Source organism: Alligator mississippiensis, chromosome 3 (genome assembly GCF_030867095.1).
Source record: "Alligator mississippiensis isolate rAllMis1 chromosome 3, rAllMis1, whole genome shotgun sequence".
Taxonomy (NCBI): Eukaryota; Metazoa; Chordata; order Crocodylia; family Alligatoridae; genus Alligator; species Alligator mississippiensis.
In genome coordinates, this window is record NC_081826.1 from 222,670,511 (window position 1) to 222,684,723 (window position 14,213).

The 14,213-nt window shown below is 42.2% G+C and overlaps 1 protein-coding gene across 3 annotated transcripts in view; it reads left to right on the top strand.

The window, feature by feature from the left end:
• DTWD2 (DTW domain containing 2) overlaps positions 1–14,213 on the top strand; it is a 190,579-nt gene that overhangs the window by 76,084 nt on the left and 100,282 nt on the right. For all 3 annotated transcript variants that reach the window (XM_014608602.3, XM_019478164.2, XM_059724917.1), the window contains 2 exons: positions 825–915; positions 4,971–5,065. In XM_014608602.3, the coding sequence (XP_014464088.1) occupies positions 825–915; positions 4,971–5,065 (186 nt within the window). The remainder of the gene's footprint in view (positions 1–824; positions 916–4,970; positions 5,066–14,213) is intronic.

Here is a 14,213-nt window from a genome sequence, read left to right on the forward strand (position 1 = left end):
AAAACATTACCCTGGTCCTAATCTTAATACTAGAAAAATGTTTTTCCAAACGGACAATTAAAATATACTCTTAAACAGGTGTTTTTAAACATATGTTTTAGTTGATTTACACTGTAATTTAATGATGTTACTTTCTTGTAATATTGTCTCTGATTTCCTCTACTACTCTTTGTACCTCGTTCTTTGCGTCTTTTAGTGCTTGGACGTACAGTCCCTTCACAATGTATGTTTAAAAAAAAATCTTTCTTCATAAGGCTGTTCTTCCGCAACACCTTACACCAGCAGTACATGGAGTTCAGCGGAGTTCAAATATTGTTTGTAAGTTTCTGATGCAGGAATTATAGAAACAAAGAAGGGCAGTTCCAAACATGCTGACAGTATGGAATTAAGTATATCAAGTATATGGTCAATATATAGTATGTCTAATGTATACACATTAGTCTTCTTCCCCATTTTTTGGTTGGTTCCCTTTTTTGAGGTGGAAAGTCTGGATCCCTTTAATGATTTGATTCCTTCCTTGATCCAGGTACAGTCATCATTTTTTTTCTCTCGACAAGAATGGAAACACATCTTTCTCAAAGTATTTAATCCTAACTGATCTTCCTAAGGGATGTCTGTGAATACTTCTTTCAGACAGACTTTTTGCATAAAAACTCTCAAATAATAGCAAAAGCAGCAGCAAAAACTATGTAAATAGGTTTGTCTGAATACACTGTGTTGTACAGGAAAGTGCTAACACCTCTCCTGGGAAATGGGAAGGTTTGTGTAATTCCGTGTATATAATTGTGTATGTGTTGTTTTTCTCCCCACCCCCTTCTTTGCAGCCGTCCACAGAAGGTGTGCTTGTGTCCGTTTTTGCCAGTACATCCTCTAAAGGTCTCCACCTGCTTGTATATAATTCAGCATCCGGCAGAGGTGAGTAAGGTTATGGGAACTGTCAAAGTTCAACTAGAAGCTTAGTAGCAAAGAGTGTGGGAGAGAGCAAAGGGAAACAATTCTGTCCAGATGCATACAATTCCCTTAGCTTCTAAAATAGTACGAAGGCTGAACAAGTAGTTCATATGACTTGTTAATGTTATTCATTTGTGTTTAAAGTGTCACTATTCTCTTTATTCTTTCCTCTTCTTGAATCATAACATGCTCATATAACTCTTATCCATATGACATCCTTCCTTGTATGTGGAGTCTCATTTAGGGCTACATGAACTCATGAACTGCAAGCACTAGCCTTGATACAGCTAGTAACTTGAAACTGGTTCAGTCTGAATGCATGTTAGGATCTATGTTAAATTTCTGCTATATTCTATGAATATACTTGTTACATTCTATTAAATATTACATCTATAAAAATCAAGTAGACCCTAGTGGATATAACCTAAGAGACAAATGTCTGATGGTAACTTCTTGCCTCATCAATTAAATGTAATGCAAATAATTAGCTTTTTTGATGTTGATGGACCCCAGTTGCAACAGATGTGAAAAGATGCTGGATTAGGAGTTACATTGGACTAATTTTCCCAGCTTGGCAGTTGTATGAATTGAGGCATCTCTTTTGTGCATTTTCCGCCACCTGCTGTATGTTTCAGATGTTAAATTCTTCAGGGCAAGGGCTGTTACTACTTAATATGTCTGCATAGTGGCTAGTGTCTGGGATGTTGGAGCTCTTAGCTTTTGAGGCACCTCTGGGCCTTGCTGAAATACAGCTACAACTTGTGAATCATTGAAGTGCTTAAGAATATTTTAAACCATTTGTTAAAAAGGGGTGGTTTAAAAAATGTGCTGAAGTACTTTGAATCAGGGCCATTTGAAAGATCTGTGAAGTTGTCTGATGATTCTGTTTTCTGAGGACCTTTGTGAAAAAAACATCTGCAATTGGAACAATATGCAAGTTATCCCTGAGCCAGTGGAGACAACAGCCACCACAATTGAACAGAAAGTCAGCATTGGCCAGTACTCACCTAAACAAATATCTTATCCTGTAATGAGGAGAAGAGAATGCCACCCATCGCAGCAGAAGATTTGGCACCCATGCCCAGAAAATATAACTTTGTCACCTCCAGGAGGGTTTCTTAGTTCCTTCATTGCAAGGGCCATATGCATATTAGGTAGAGCTGTGAGGTTAGTGACATTTGCATTAACAGAGGCAGGCTTTTGGTTTCTAATGTTTGGTATAGCAAAAGAGACATATAGCACAATTGAGCTTTGTTTAAAAAAAAAAAAAGCGGGGGGGTGGCTTTTTAGCCATCCCACAGACATTAAATGAATGAGTTGAGAGCTGTTCCACCCTCCTTTAGTTTACATACACCGGTTTCCTACTGGAAATGAATAAAGCAGGCTTAGAGAGATTTTCTAATCTAATAATTGTCAGCTTCAAGTTACTGCTGAGGAAGAAGACCCCAGGGACTGCCACTTGGGTTCTTCAGACACCACTGTTTACTATGAAATACCTCATTGATGGCAGACCTGTAAAGGGAGAGAATGTCCTTGCCTCAACATACCTGGGCAATTGGCTTTTGAAAAGAAAATGACCTCTCATTCACTCTGGCAAATTATGAAAAAGTCCATATCTTACCTATCACAGATAGTCTCACAGATGTTCAAGAGCTCCTATGTATTCTATCCACTCTAGAGTGGCAAGAGCATACCTATTAGAAAGGAGAAGCTTTTGTTTTCACACCTGGTGGTATTCAAGGTACCTCAAGGCTTGGTAATTCAGAAGTGTCCTGGAACGTGATGGTTATAGCTGGATGTTCTGAAGTTTAGTCCATATTATCACAGAGAATACTAAAATGGACAACAAAACATATTGTAATATAATTACCAGGTGGTTATACTTCTACTGTACTGCATATTAGTCTGCTACAAACAACTCAAGTGATACCCTGAACTTCTTCAAGAATGTGCCATTGTCAGAAATCTGTGAAGTGGCTATGTGGAGTAAACCCTGAAACTTAAACACTGCTTCTTAAATTTGGGATCTGAGTTGCATGAGGAGTTTGATGGAATTGTACAACAATTTCTGCACGACAGAGGTGGCTGGTATTGCTCATTCTTGCAGTCTTCTGTCACATAAAATTGAATCCATGCTAACATACTCTCAGCAAATGGTTACTCATTGTAATATTCCAGAGCATTAAGATGATTTTTTTTGTTTGCTGGTTAAGTGCTGGAGTTTTGTTTGTTTGTTGGATTTTTTTGGACCATGGTATATAATCTGGCAAATTTTGCAAAATGACTACAGGCAAAACTAAGTCCTTCTTTCTCACATACCATCTCTTTTTCAGTTAGTACTTATGTCCATCACGCCTGACAAATTAATAGTAATATGAATTACTATTCAGTGAAATAGTCTTAAGAGTTCAGAGTTCTTGATCCCTAAAAGAAAAAAATAATTTCAAATAAGCCTCTGTATCAAAGTCAGGTGTCCTTGTAGGTGATGGAAAAAAAAAATAATTTTTTACTAATTTATATGTCTGTACATCACCTTGTACTAGGTGGCTGTACAGTTTGGAATCCCTCATGCTCTCTTGCTCCCTGACTCTCCCCAATCAGTACCCCCTGTGTGTATTAAAATATATAGTAATTTGCATTATTAAATTAACTGATCAATCAGCTTCTCAGTGTTGTAGTTCTCATTTTGTGTTACCCTTTATGTTATGATTCTAGAGCTTTTTAAGCCCCTGTATCACTGAAGCTAATAGTAGTTTTTCATTAACTTGGATAGGAGCAAGGAGTAGGTTGAATGCCTAGGGTGAAAATCCATTGAGATGGGTATGTTGGAGAGTGAGAGAGGAATAATTTTGTGTCTGTTTAAAAAAAAAAGAGTTTTCTGAAGTTAGACTTCACAATGAGTCTCTTTTCTAAATAATTTTCCACCCTGAAGTTAAACTGTGCTTTCCCTTTTTTTTTTCCTTCAATTTTTAATGGGTATTGGCAGTGTTATCTTCTGCCTAAAAGAAATTGGACAAGTCTTAGGCCATGGACAGGCATTCATTTCTAGCAGTAAGACTCTCTCTGATATTCTTAACCAGTAGAAAAATAACCCATGAGCTGGAGTGTACATGTGTGCCCTCCCTCTGGAACTGCAGGGCAGGCTGGCATTTGGCAGCTGCTGAAAAGCAGAAGATGCCACAGACAGCACTGGGAGTCTTCCTACCTTGGGAGGATGCCCCCTGCCCCACCAGATGGGTTCTAGCTAATTGGCAGGGTGGGGAGAGTCATTCTCCTGCTGCAGGAACCCTTCTGGTTCCCAGCGTGAGAGAGAGAATAGCCCTCCCTCTGTGCCCTCCTCTGGGCTGACTTGGAGAAATGTGAAGAGAGGAGGTGGAATTCTCCCACAGTAGCAAGGCTTTTGTTGCAAAGCAGTCGCAGTCTGCCTCCCCAGGTGCTATTCTGAGCCTACCCAGGACAGTGCAGGAGGAGGCAGGGGTATTGTCTGGAAACAGCAAGGCTCTTAGAGCCTTGCGACTGCAGCACAGGAGCCTGCCTACCTCTGCTCTGCTCTGAGCTGACCTGCAGCTAGTTCTGCTCTGCAAGAAATCCCTCCAACAGCTGTATGCTCTTTTTTTGTCCTGGGAGAGAGACTGTTATCCCGACACTAATGTAATACCTGTTCATGGCCTTAGGGTCAAGCTAAATAGTTTGGCAATGTCAGGGTGGAAGTCCCCACTCGGCCAAAATATGTAAAACTTCAGTCTGTAAGTAAATCCTTCCAGGTCTGAGCGTGTTCATAAAAGCATGCAGTCCTAGTTTATATAGAGACGTTTATTTTCTGAAAGCAACTATTACACATGGGTGCTACACGGTAAAGAATACATTTAAAATTGGTATTTGGATAGTTTTTTCTGTTGTAGATGTTTTCTGTCACTCAGAGCCTGTATGATATATGTGTTTGGAAGCATCTTATGGGATTTAAAAAAACGTTGTGTTTGCATTTTTTTTTCTAAAACAGTTTTCTTCTTTGATTAAAGGAAAGTAGAGTGTTGCGGACAGTACCTCTTCTAGCAGCTTGCCTACCCCAAGAAAAGTGTAAAGTTTTGATTGGTCGACGCTTTAGTGAAGACAGGTTAGTAGAACTGCTGACACAACTTCTGTTCCTCATTGTATACTATTTGATGCATTCAGTCCAGTATTTGCACTGATATTTTAAATATAGCATGTTCAGTGCTATGCAATGTCAGATTCACCAGGAGGAAAAAATCAGTGCTTCATTCTATATAGTTCTTTACTTTTCATTCCATCCAGGAAGAGCACACACCAACTGCTGAAGCTTCCTTAGCCTGACGAAGGGTTTTTGAACCCGAAAGCTTGCTTAATAACTATTCTCCAACCATTTGGGTTGGTCTAATAAAAGATATCAAATTCACCCAAGGAACCTTGTCATTCTATATAATGCTTTTTGACCTGTTTTCTTTCCAGTGACTGCATCTACACGAGATGCTGACTGCACATTCATTACTGTGCAGTTATTTAGTACCTGTATAAACAAATACTAAGTGACTGTGCAGTAACCCAAGTAACTGGACAGTAGAACTGGCTTTTTTGTGATACTGGCTGTGCAGTAGTCTGAGACTACTGTGCAATAGTGTTGCATCACAGTTTCTGCCACGTGACACTACTGCGCAGTTGTCTTGGGCACTGTGCAGTCAGCATTTTGTGTAGATGCAGTCAGTTTATAATAAATCAGCTTTTTGTCAGCACCCTGGAGTGAAATGTTTTTACTCCTTTGTGTAGGGAGGCTGCTTTCCTTTGTTTTCTGTCATGTTATCTTTTTAACAGTATTCTTTCTGCATAGGGAATAGACACATGATTTTCAATCCTAAAATTGCATAATTTACTTGGAATGCAGTGTAGAATTATCCTGGGAAAAATTGGGATATAGCTTAAACTGGCCTTAAAAACTGGCTGGTGTCTGCAGCTAGCAGGGGATAGCTGTTACATGTTCCCCTTTGCCAGATAGTGCTGAAATACACTAATAGCACTGACAGACAAGCATGTACCCCAGGGAAGTTGCTTTGTCTGCTCCAGGCCTTGATGAAATTCACGTGTAGGGGAAAAAAAAGAGCAAATTTACAATTGTGTAAATGTGACCAGTCCATAGATTTCAAACTTTTCAATGCAGGAACCATTTTTACACCGTGGTTTGTTCAGTTGCTGGCACAACTAGCACTTTAATGTTACTGCAATACAAATCTAATGTGCGTTGATTGATACAGTCACTTTATGTACCTGGAAAGAGGGAATTCCAAGATTACTATGAAAGGAGTTGAAGAATTTGTTGTGCTTATTTTTTGGCAAAATTTGCAATTTTTTTCTTTTTGTTGAATGTACTGTATAGCAATTTATTCAAATCTGTTTATTATTTCAAGACTTCTAACAATATTAGTCATAAATATCGCCTCTGGATAAATCTTGCTTCTAGAAACAGTCTTTGGTTCAAATACTAATGACATTTTACTGACAGCAGGCAAAAGGGGTTTAAATACTGATGAAACATTCATTTTAAAACTGAATTTAAGGATAGGGCAAACTAATGTAGAATCCACCCAGCTCTACTAAACAGATGTCATGGGCAATTCAGAATGCTAGTCCCTTGTCACCAAGGATGGCATCTTTTCAGAAACAGTATTAAAGTTGTTAAAATATTTGTTAACAAAAAGAGAACTACCAAAAAAATGGTTATTATGTTTAATTCTGCCCTGTGTCCAGAGTCCTGCAGCCTTGAATTTCCCACGCTGTGTTCGAGCTCAACTGCAGAGGAGCAGGGAGCTGCACTTCTCAGAGCCAAGTTCTGCAGTTTGGGCAGATGTGGGTAGCATCAACTAGGTCCAGACGTGGGAGCTCCGATTGGCTGGTTCCACTGTGGCCTGAGTGGACACTGGGGCATTGGCTGTGGCCAAAAAAGCCAGGAGCAGAATACATCTCCCTAAGTGCTTCAGTGCTGGGCATTTCCACCCTGAAGCACTCTGGGGTATATTCTACTCCTTGCTGGCCTGGGATTCATAGATTCATAGATGTTAGGATTGGAAGGGACCTCAATAGATCTTCGAGTCCGACCCCCTGCATAAGCAGGAAAGAGTGCTGGGTCTAGATGACCCCAGCCAGACACTCGTCCAACCTCCTCTTGAAGACCCCCAGGGTAGGGGAGAGCACCACCTCCCTTGGGAGCCTGTTCCAGACCTTGGCCACTCGAACTGTGAAGAAGTTCTTCTTAATGTCCAATCTAAATCTGCTCTCTGCTAGCTTGTGGCCATTATTTCTTGTAACCCCCGGGGGCGCCTTGGTGAATAAATACTCACCAATTCCCTTCTGTGCCCCCGTGATGAACTTATAGGCAGCCACAAGGTCGCCTCTCAACCTTCTCTTGCGGAGGCTGAAAAGGTCCAGTTTCTCTAGTCTCTCCTCGTAGGGCTTGGTCTGTAGGCCCTTAACCATACGAGTGGCCCTTCTCTGGACCCTCTCCAGGTTATCTGCATCCTTCTTGAAGTGTGGCGCCCAGAATTGCACGCAGTACTCCAACTGCGGTCTGACCAGCGCCCGTTAGAGGGGAAGTATCACCTCCTTGGACCTATTCGTCATGCATCTGCTGATGCATGATAAAGTGCCATTGGCTTTTTTGATGGCTTCGTCACACTGCCGACTCATGTTCATCTTGGAGTCCACTAGGACTCCAAGATCCCTTTCCACTTCCGTGCCACCCAGCAGGTTATTTCCTAGGCTGTAGGTGTGCTGGACATTTTTCCTCCCTAGGTGCAGCACTTTGCATTTCTCCTTGTTGAACTGCATTCTGTTGTTTTCTGCCCACTTGTCCAACCTGTCCAGATCTGCTTGCAGCTGTTCCCTGCCCTCCAGCGTGTCTACATCTCCCCATAGCTTTGTGTCATCTGCAAACTTGGACAGAGTACATTTCACTCCCTCGTCCAAGTCACTGATGAAGACATTAAAGAGTATCAGTCCAAGGACCGAGCCCTGCGGGATTGATATGCTGTCTTTCTAGACCAGGGGTCGGCAACCCCCAGCATGTGTGCCAAGCATGGCACGTGAGGCCATTTTGCTCAGCACGCCACAGCCAGCCCCAGCTCTGGGTAACTGCTGCCAGCGACGGAGCCTGGGCTGCTCCAAGCAGGGCTTGCAGCATCCCAGCTGCCTGCTGGGAGCAGCCCGGGCTCCCGGCTGGCAGCAGTTCCCCAGAGCTGCAGCCTGGAGGTTCCAAACAGCTGTGGCGGTCTCCGGCATCAGCTCCACTCAGGTGCGTGCACCCGTGCATCGGAGCGGGCGGTGAGGGAGGGGCCTGAGGCAGCGCAGCCCCGGTCTCTCCTCTGCTCCTGGCACAGAGGTGATGGCAGGCTTCCGGAGCCCGGCACAGCCGTTTGTAGCCTGCCCGCTGCTTGCTTCCTGCAGCTGCCCAGAGCCCGGGCTGGCTACAAACAGCTGCGCTGGGCTCTGGAAGCCTGCTCCCAACAGGCAGCTGAGATGCTGCAAGCCCTGCTGGGAGCAGCCCGGGCTCCAGCAGCTACCCAGAGCCGGGGTAGCTGCTGACAGCCACAGAGCCCAGGGTGGGGGGCATGGGCTTTGGGTGGAGGGCACAGGGCGGTAGGGCTGGGGGGCATAGGCTTTGGGTGGGGGGCACAGGGCGGCAGGACTGGGGGGCAGGGGCTGTGGGTGGGGGGGTAAGGGGCACAAGCAGGGCATCCTGCCATGTACCCCTTGCCCTCATTTTTTTTTTCTGCCATGCAGGCACTCCGGCACCTTCCAAGGCATTGTGGTGTTTTTTGGCACTCTGGCCAAAAAACGTTGTCTACCCCTGTTCTAGACCTATGGAAGGGGAGACAGAGGGCAGGGAGCAAAGCAAATTTTGGAGGATTGCTCTATGGCTTCTCTCAGACAGCTACCTGCATAAATAGTTTCCTGAGAGAGATTTCCTCTGGGAGCCATTTCACCCAGGTTGTTCCCAAGGTATTTTTCTTTCAGAGCAGCCATTTTTGCATTGAAAAATCATGAACATCCATACCCTCATGTTTTCTTCTGGGAAACTCTTCCAGGAGAAACTGAATCACTGCACATAGGCATAGGTTTCTTCTGGTATAAATTGGATACTTTTTAAATGATTGGCGTTTCAATGGTCGCTGATTATTGAAGTGTTTAGGTTGCACAGTGATTTTATTTTCTTTAAAGCTAAACATTTTGAATAAAAAAAAGAGCTGTTTACCTAAAATAGTAGTGAGGTTCTGCACAGTTTGTAATTATTACTTCTGAAACCTGTCCTCTCCCTTTTTCCAGTGCCATCCTCAGTTTCTCTTAGGCCTGTAATACTCAGCCTGAGCCAATTTATAGTTGTCTCTGACTCTTTTGCCTTTTTAGGATAATGTTTTCATCCTAGGCTCATCACCAGTTCTGATTTCCATAGCATCCATGCACAGATGTGTGCTTTGAACCCAGGCTTGCTTACCTGGTTGGAAAAATAGGTTAAAATCAGCACTTTGTTTTAACTCCAGCTATAACCTCTCTGCTTCCTAGTGTAGGCACAGGTTATAACACATATTATAGACTTCTCTAATGTCTTTCTACAGATTTATAGTGGTGATGTCATTTTGCCTTTATACCTTCTCCCTTCTTCTGCACTGGAAATTACTTTCTATTATTTCATGGAAATCTTATGAGAAGCACCATGATATAGTTAAGAGAATTATCTTTGTATTGGGACATCTTCAATTTTCTCCTTTTATTTACTGACATGTACCTAAGAGACTGCCTTCTCCCATATGCCCCATCACAATCCTTAAGGTCAGCTGCGAGCCATTCTACATGTACCGGCAGTACATGATGTTCACACGAAGCTAGCAAAAACTCATGGGAGATCATTCTCAACAGTTGCTTTCCTCACCTCTGAAATGCCCTCATTTTTGAGGCTCGCCAGAGCCCAAGCTTGGACATCTTTTAGAAGCGCTGTAAGTTCTTCCTATTTGGGCAGGCATTTACTAAACAAATGTAAGATGATGTCGTTTAGGAGTTCTCTGTTTTATTTTAATGTCCTGGTTCCCTTTCTAGTTGTGTTTTTTGTTTGCTGGGGTTTTTTTTCCTTATCATTTTCTGTTTTTGTTATTCTGTTTCCTGCGATGTCCAGGCCCTCTGTACCACACTGAGCCTTTGCTGGGAAGGGTGGTTTCAATACTTTAAAAAACTGAGCAAAATAGAATTCTTCTGATCATAACTTTCAGTATAACTATAGCATTTACAGGTGGAAAGTAGCTATTTGATTTACAATCAAATAACTTCTTGTTTCTAAGCAGCTTTACAATGAATAAGACTTCATGGTAGCTTGGTCCTAGCTGGCTTATATTTAAGACATGGAGGAACAAATTTTCAAATGTTTATATAGAAGTGCTGGATTTCTGTTTTGTACATCTGTCTTACGTGATGAAATGTACAAGTTGACTTGTTGGTGCAGGTATACAGCTACACAAGCAACTTGTGTGTGATATCTTCATGTGTAAGTTAGTTTTTTTCAGTTAGCTCAAGATCAGAACTTTTAAATAGAAGGAATTAAAATGGTTCATTCATGTTTTTACATTTTAAAATTGCATCCAAATTTAATATAGGCTTCATGATCAAATACATGTAAAGAACGTGCTCTGTGTATTTCCACCATCATGAGCTTTGCTGTCTGTCACAGGAAGGTGTAAATATCTTATTGCAGTTCAGGATAGAGTAATCCCAAGGGAAAGTCTTGTTAGTATGACTGACATGGGCCTCATCAATTGATACTGAATCAGTGTAGTCTTGCTTATTTTCAGCCTCTGACCTGGGGTTTTGTAGTCTCCTTTGTTTTCCCTAGTGAATGTGCAAGCATTTTGCCATAGGACTTGAGTTTAGCCTTCAGATCTAGTCAGGAAGCAGACACGCATCTTTATACAACGGGAGCAGGCTTATTAAAGACATCCAAGATGAAGTCCTGGTTCCACTGAAGCTTGGATTTCATTCCCAGCATTCTGAGCACAGAGCTTAGTTAGTAGGGTGCTAGACATTGTGGGTGCTGACAGACATGAATAAAAAACCCTGAACACAGTGCTTTACTGGAAGAGGAAGTATATCTGTTTGAACTGGCTCACCAGCATCTGTATAGATTGGGTGCTTCAGCAGGGCTTTTTGGTGCTTTTAACTGAAGCTGATTCAATCAGCTATTAGCTAAAAGTGCCAAAAAGTCCTACTGAAGTATGCAGTGTACAGACGTTGAGCGAGCTAGGTCAAACTAACATGATGCCTCTTCTGGGCATGTGCTGTGCTTGGTGCAGGGGTGCACTGACCTGAAAGTAAAGTGTTGTTTTTTTGTTGTTCCGTGGACCATGCATAAAGATGTACATAGATAGAATGACATGATCCATAGGGTACTAACAATGACACAAATGTGTACAACTTTCCAATGGGACCGCACCTACTATATTAGTACAATAAACCCAAGAAAATCTGTATGATACCCCACAAACCAGAGTAGGTCTGTGACACTAGCTGTTAGGCTCCTCATGTGGTGAGACCACTGTTTATCGTACTGATTGTACTACTCAGTTTCTTTCTCCTTCCCCATCCATTTATCTGTGGTCTCTTGTTCTTACACTTAAAATTTAAGTTTCTTTAGGTAGGGTGTTCTTTTTGTTCTGAATCTTTTATGATACCAACAGAATCGTTCCTAGTCATGCCTATGACTCTTCAGTGCTACAGGATACAAATATGTGTATTCAGTAGTGGTGACACTTTGAACATGTGGAACCCAGTAGTGTTCAGTTTGTACAAGTAAGGACGTTTTCTAAGTTTTAAAATGTATCCTTTGCATGCCAGTGTACAGATCTCAGATTGCACATGCAAGTGGTTCACTGTTAAGTAGCATGAAATCACCTCTTAAAAATACAGCCTAATTTTATTATTGTCCAGAGAATGCAAGAGAGGCATGATTCCTATATCTCCTATTGATTTTAGGTGGAGTATTTTTTTTTTAACAGAAAGAATGGTAAAAATCTCAGTGTGTTAGATTCCCTTTTTGGGAGAACTTATTTTCAGCAAATTCCATTCTGAATCCTCTTTACATCAAAATATCCCAGAAAAAAAAATCACACTTGTGTAGGTCATGAAGGTGGCATAACAATGATGAATGAGAAGATAAATGGGTAACAAAATACATGTTTGCACAGAGTGTTGAAACAATGAACATGTCAAAATGAGAAGTGAAGGCTCAAAAATGAAAAGTTTTAGTAAAAAAAGTACCTAGTATTGCATTTGGTGCTTCATAGAAACTAAATTATAAGCCTCTCTGAAGAGTTGATGTAAATTTATACGTAGCAGAGTGAGGAAAACTAATAAAAAGGAAAGAGAAGGAGGTAAGACAAGACTTGCATAATAAATACATGTGTAAAACAACTTTGATACATGCTTTCCTGAGCAGAGACATAAGTCATATCTATAATTCTCTATTTATCTTTTTGTTAAAAGTTAGATGGGTGCAAAGAACACTATTCAAATATCACACTGCAGCCTTTAAACATGTTGCTATTGTTGCTTTGTGTCAAGTTTTGAAACTGTGGCTTGTGTAAAAACACATTTAAAATGCGGAATGGGAAAAGATCTGTGGATTTCTCTCTTTATAACCATGCTTAGATTAGAGTATATTCTAAATAAAGTCCTGTCTGCTGCCTTATTTAATAACATTTGTAAATTCTTTTGACCAAGAAGCAGGTTTATTGTTCACTACAGAATTGTTGAGGGGAGGGGAGAAACCCAACAAGATTCCCCATATTTATGAGTAAAATATAATCCATTCTGTGATTTATATTGTTCTTTAATAATAATACTGTTTGCTCAGCTCAATAGGAAATTCTTATGTGAATCATAAAGAGAATACAATCAGCAACTTCACCTAGAATAAGATGTAAAGTGTGAAGTATTTTAAACCGTTTTCTTTTAATATTTAAAAAAAATTTATCTGAATAATTTTATTATTGTTTTTGAATGTCAGTTTGTTGCTGTTATTTTTATAAAGAAAATAACCTTCCGACTCTAGTTTCTTTCATCCTTTGTTCATATTTTAGGGGAATGACTGTCTAATTGAGTTGTAGCTCTGCTTACTGTCCATAGATCGTCAAATTAATACAATCTACTAGCAAGTTCTGGACATTTGCATACTCTAGTGATTATTTGTAATAGAGGCCACCTCTACACGTGCACATAAAGGCACAATGGGATCTAATGTGTGATTCTCACAATCCTAATGTGTCACAGCAGGAGATATGACTGTAGAATTGCATACTAGATCACACTGCACCTTATTGCCGGTGCAGAGGGACTCTGATGGGCCCCAGTTGACAAACTCCTAGCTGTGGGGGTGCCCCACACACCTCCAGGGCTAGAGGATCCCCGCTGCAGTGTTCTCCCCCTTTCCCTCTCCCCCAGGGTGTTGGAAACCCCTCAGGCCAGAGCATGAACGACACGTGCCCCCAGTGGCTGAGGGGGCATGGCAATGCTGGCGGTGGCAGGAGCACGGCAGCAGTGGTGGGAATGCAGCAGCGGTAAGCAGGGAGTTCCCGCAGACACTGCCAGCCAGCGCGTGGTGTTGGCGGTGAGTGGGAAGGGATGGCGAGCAGTGACCGCCCACAATGTCGGCGGCACCATTTCGTAGGGGGTGCAGCAGCATGCTCAGGGGGTGCATGTGCCCCCCCCACATGTTGCCAATGGGCCAGAGGATCCCTGTAGGGGCAATTCCCCCCTGGTCTCGAGTATGCAGAAACCCTCAGGGCCAGAGGATTGAGGATTCCTACAGGGGGGATCCTCTAGCCCCAGGGCTGTGGAAAACACTCCAGCCTGGAGAATTATGGTTTACACTATACCTAGAGCTCGGGGATATGTGAAACTTCTGTGGGCGCATCCAAACGAGCACACATGTGCCTGTTGCAGCATCTGAGAGCAGTTTGAGGTGCTGTGAGAGGCACGCTGGGAACAAAAAAAATGTTCCCTCTGGTGCATATTTGCAGCGTGGGCTCCAGATTTGATGCCTGGAAATCCAGGTATCAAAATAAGAACCCACATTGAAAAAAAGCAGCCCGGAGCACGGCCCTGTAGTGTGCCTTGAAGCAACCAGAGGCAGGGTCCTCCAAAGAGATGCTCTGGCAGGTGACCAGAATGTGTCTATGGCTTCCCCTTGCCTTGGTACTCCAGTACACTCTCTCAGC